Raw genomic sequence first — 4,094 nt, 5'->3', positions numbered from 1 at the left:
CTTGTAATGCTGCAGAACAACTTCTGGAATGAACTGGAATGAACCGATGAGCATCCAGATGTAAGCCCGTTCCGTGGTTAATTTTCCTTAGCCGGAGATTCTTTGTAAGTCTTCCTCTGGGGCTGCTTCCCTATTGTTTATAACGTTGCATTTATATAAGAAGCAAGCCAGTCTTATAGTCTTTTTTTTGTATTTTTGCATTTGTGAGTGTGTGTGCCCGTGCCTGGAATTCTGGCGACCTCTGGCTATTCCTACTGGGGCACGGAGGACGTTCGGAGCCGGCCTCTGTCTCTTGGCCCTGGTATCCCCTGGAGGTCGCCCTTCCAAGGACTTGCCAGAGTCGGCCCTGCTTAGCTTCCGAGATCTGGTGAGATCGGGCTTGCCTGGGCCAGCCAGGTCAGGGCCAGTCTTACAGTCTTTTCATAATCTGGCGCAAAGCCCTCTGTTTATAGCATTAGCCGGCACACTGTTTTCTGAAAACTGTTCTGCAGCATTACAAGAAGGGGACTTTTCTTAATTTACATCACAAGATCACATTTTTTGTTGTGTGATTGCTATCTACTTAAGGACTATATGTAATGCAACTTCATTATGAAGCATAGTCACCATTATGGCGTAGTTTCTGCTCTTTACACTCAATGAGAGCGTTGGTCCGTCAAAGTTGGTATTGCCTGCTCTGACTGACAGCCGCTCTCCAGGGTCTCAGGCAGAGGTCTTCCCCATCTCCTAACACCTGATCCTTAACTGGAGAGACTGGGGACTGAAGAAGACGTTGGATTTATACCCCGGCCCTTCACTACCCAAAGGAGTCTCAGAGCAGCTTACAATCTCCTTTCCCTTCCCCCTCCCCACAACAGACACCCTGTGAGGTAGGTGGGGCTGAGAGAGCTCTCTCGAGAACTGCCCTTTCAAGAACAGCTCTGAGAGAACTTGTGACTGACCCAAGGTCGCACCAGCAGCTGCATGTGGAGGAGTGGGGGAATCAAACCTGGTTCTCCCAGATTAGAATCCGCGCCCCTAACCGCTACGCCAACGTGGCCGAGACCTTGAAGCTGAGACCTTCCGCGTGCCAAGCAGAGGCTCTGCCGCTGATCCACAGCCCCTTCCGTCCTTTCCTCTTTCTCCCAAAGGCCGCTCCTCCGGGCGACCTTGACACAGTGGTCATTCCCCCCCTTGTGAAAGTGAAATCTCTCGGCAGGTATGTCGTGCTGGACCTGATGGAGAGTGACCTGCACCAGATCATCCACTCCTCCCAGCCCCTCACCCTGGAGCACGTGCGCTACTTCCTCTACCAGCTCCTCCGGGGCCTCAAGTACATCCACTCGGCCAACGTCATCCACCGGGACCTCAAGCCCAGCAACCTCCTGATCAACGAGAACTGCGAGCTGAAGGTCGGCGACTTCGGCATGGCCCGGGGCCTCTGCACCAAGCCCGACGAGTACAAGTACTTCATGACGGAGTACGTGGCCACCCGCTGGTACCGGGCCCCCGAGCTGATGCTCTCCTTGCACGAGTACACCCAGGCCATCGACATGTGGTCGGTGGGCTGCATCTTCGCCGAGATGCTCGGGCGGAAGCAGCTCTTCCCCGGGAAGAATTACATCCACCAGCTGCAGCTGATCATCACCGTCTTGGGGACGCCCCCGGCCAAGGTGGTCCACTCCATCGGGGCGGACCGGGTGCGGGCCTACGTCCAGAGCCTGCCGTCGCGCCAGCCGGTGCCGTGGGAGAGCCTCTACCAGCACGCCGACCGCAAGGCCCTGTCCCTGCTCTCCAAGATGCTGCGCTTCGACCCCCGCGAGCGCATCTCGGTGGTGGAGGCGCTGAACCACCCCTTCCTGGCCAAGTACCACGACCCCGACGACGAGCCGGACTGCGTGCCGGCCTTCGACTTCGACTTTGACAAGCAGGTGCTGACCAAGGAGCAGATCAAGGAGGCCATCGTGGCCGAGATCAACGACTTCCACGACCGCCGAGAGGGCATCCGCCGCCAGATCAGCTTCAAGCCGGCGCTGCGGCCGGCGGTCATCGGGGGCTGCGTGACGGCCTCCGACCGAGGCCTGCTGCTCTGCTGCCAGGACGTCGACATGCCCAGCGCCGGCTCGCCCAGGCCCAGGGACGGCGACTACGCCATGGCGTCCCCCACCCCCTACCCGCTCCCGGAGACCATTGACCTCACTTCTCCCCTCGCGACTGCTGCCGTCCCCCAGCCTGAGGTGAAGGCCGAAGCGGAGCCTCCCGCTGCCCCACCGAAACGGGAGGGAGCCATCTCGGACGACACCAAGGCCGCCCTCAAGGCCGTCATCTTGAAGTCGGCCCTCCGGAATAAGAACAAAGGTAAGGCGGGAAGGGGGGGTTTCTGGCCCGAGGTGAAGGCCGAAGCGGAGCCTCCCGCTGCCCCACCGAAACGGGAGGGAGCCATCTCGGACGACACCAAGGCCGCCCTCAAGGCCGTCATCTTGAAGTCGGCCCTCCGGAATAAGAACAAAGGTAAGGCGGGAAGGGGGGGTTTCTGGCGGATCGGAAGTCTGTGTTTTGACCCGTGGGCTTCCTTGATAGATGTGTGAGGCCTAGAGGGGGAGTCTCCTGGACTGTGTTTTTCCCCCGTTCGTATGGCGTAGTGGTAAGGAGTGAGGACTCTAATCTGGGGGAACCGGGTTTGATTCCCCACTCCTCCACATGCAGCTGCTGGTGTGACCTTGGGTCAGTCACAAGTTCTTTCAGAGCTGTTCTCTCAAGGGCAGTCCTGGAAAGAGCTCTCTCAGCCCCACTTACCTCACAGGGTGTCTGTTGTGGGGAGGGGAAGGGAAAGGAGTTTGTCTTCCGAACATCTGGCTTGTGAAGTACATTTGAGTCTGGACTCTTGTGGAGGTGGATGTATTCAGTAGAATATGGGGGTAGTACCAGCCTCTGGGTGTTTAAATGAGAGAGTGCACGAATAGATGGAGTTTTTAAATGCTGTTTCTGTAGCCGCATTCAAAAATGCCTTTGAACCCCCAAGATCGACTCTATTTTTCTCTTCCCCTTGAATGCATCCAAAGAGATGGAAGCTGCCCTGTTGCCCTGTCTGTTTATCATCCTAAGTTGTAATAGATATTTTACTTTGCTTATGCACTGTATTTATCCCCAGTGGGGGACTCAGAGTGGCTTATACCCTTCCCTTCTCTTCCATTTTATCCTCACAACAGCTTTGTGAGGTAAATCTGGCTGCGAGCGTGTGACTGGCCCAACTCTCCGTGGCGTAAGTGGGGATTTGAACTGGGTCTCCCAGATTCTAGTTGGACAGTCTAACCCAGTGATGGCGAACCTTTTAGAGACCAAGTGGCCAAACTGTGACCCAAAACCCACTTATTTACCGCAAAGTGCCAACACGGCAATTGAACCTGAATACTGAGGTTTTACTTGAGGAAAAACAACTCATACATTAACTTAAGATGATCCAAACAAAGTAAGGAAAGCAATCCCAAATGCTTTCATTTACTTAAAATTATTTGGCAGAGAATTCGGCACTTTAATGATGGTCTGGGCCTGGCTGTGGCGATGGCACACGTGCCCACAGAGAGGGCTATGAGTGCCACCTCTGGCACCCGTGCCATAGGTTCGCCACCACTGGTCTAACCCCTACCCCTGCACCTGACTGGCTCTATACTGGGCAGTTGAAATACGCTGGGCCACAAAAGGGCCGTGAATGTAGAATGGGGAAATACCACAAAAGAGCTGTAAATGTCCGACGGACAAATGTCTGCTTTCTAAAGCGGCTGTCTTTGTCCCGCAGATACCCCGTCCGCCATCCCAGAGACGCCCGATATCCGGAGGCCGGTGACGGCGAAGGAGCGCCAGCGCGAGCGTGAGGAGAAACGCAAGCGGCGTCAGGAGCGAGCCAAGGAGCGCGAGAAGCAGAAGAAGGAAAAGGAGAAGGAGCGCAAGGACATGCTGACAGAAAACGACCGGAACCTTCTGGAGAGGTGGACCAAGATGGTCGACCGGACCCAGAACAAGCCGGCCCAGAACGGCTCCGCAGTCCTGCCGCAGGCAGCCCCCCCCAGCCATGTCCTGTCCCAAGTCCCCCCTGCCAACCCTCTGCCACCTCAGGT

At 56.1% G+C, this 4,094-nt stretch overlaps 1 protein-coding gene across 1 annotated transcript in view; it reads left to right on the top strand.

Moving 5' to 3' along the window:
* Window positions 1-1,184: 1,184 nt before the first annotated feature.
* The window catches only part of MAPK7 (mitogen-activated protein kinase 7), a 10,314-nt gene continuing 7,404 nt past the window's right edge, over window positions 1,185-4,094 (top strand). The window contains exons 1-2 of the mRNA XM_015425214.1: window positions 1,185-2,337; window positions 3,776-4,092. Coding sequence (XP_015280700.1) covers window positions 1,218-2,337; window positions 3,776-4,092 — 1,437 coding nt within the window. The 5' untranslated portion in view covers window positions 1,185-1,217. The remainder of the gene's footprint in view (window positions 2,338-3,775; window positions 4,093-4,094) is intronic.

The sequence above is a fragment of the Gekko japonicus genome, unplaced genomic scaffold (assembly GCF_001447785.1).
Source record: "Gekko japonicus isolate JY-2015 unplaced genomic scaffold, Gekko_japonicus_V1.1 scaffold7910, whole genome shotgun sequence".
NCBI lineage: Eukaryota > Metazoa > Chordata > Lepidosauria > Squamata > Gekkonidae > Gekko > Gekko japonicus.
The sequence above is the reverse complement of the archived record's forward strand: the minus strand, read 5'-3'. Positions and strand labels throughout refer to the sequence as shown.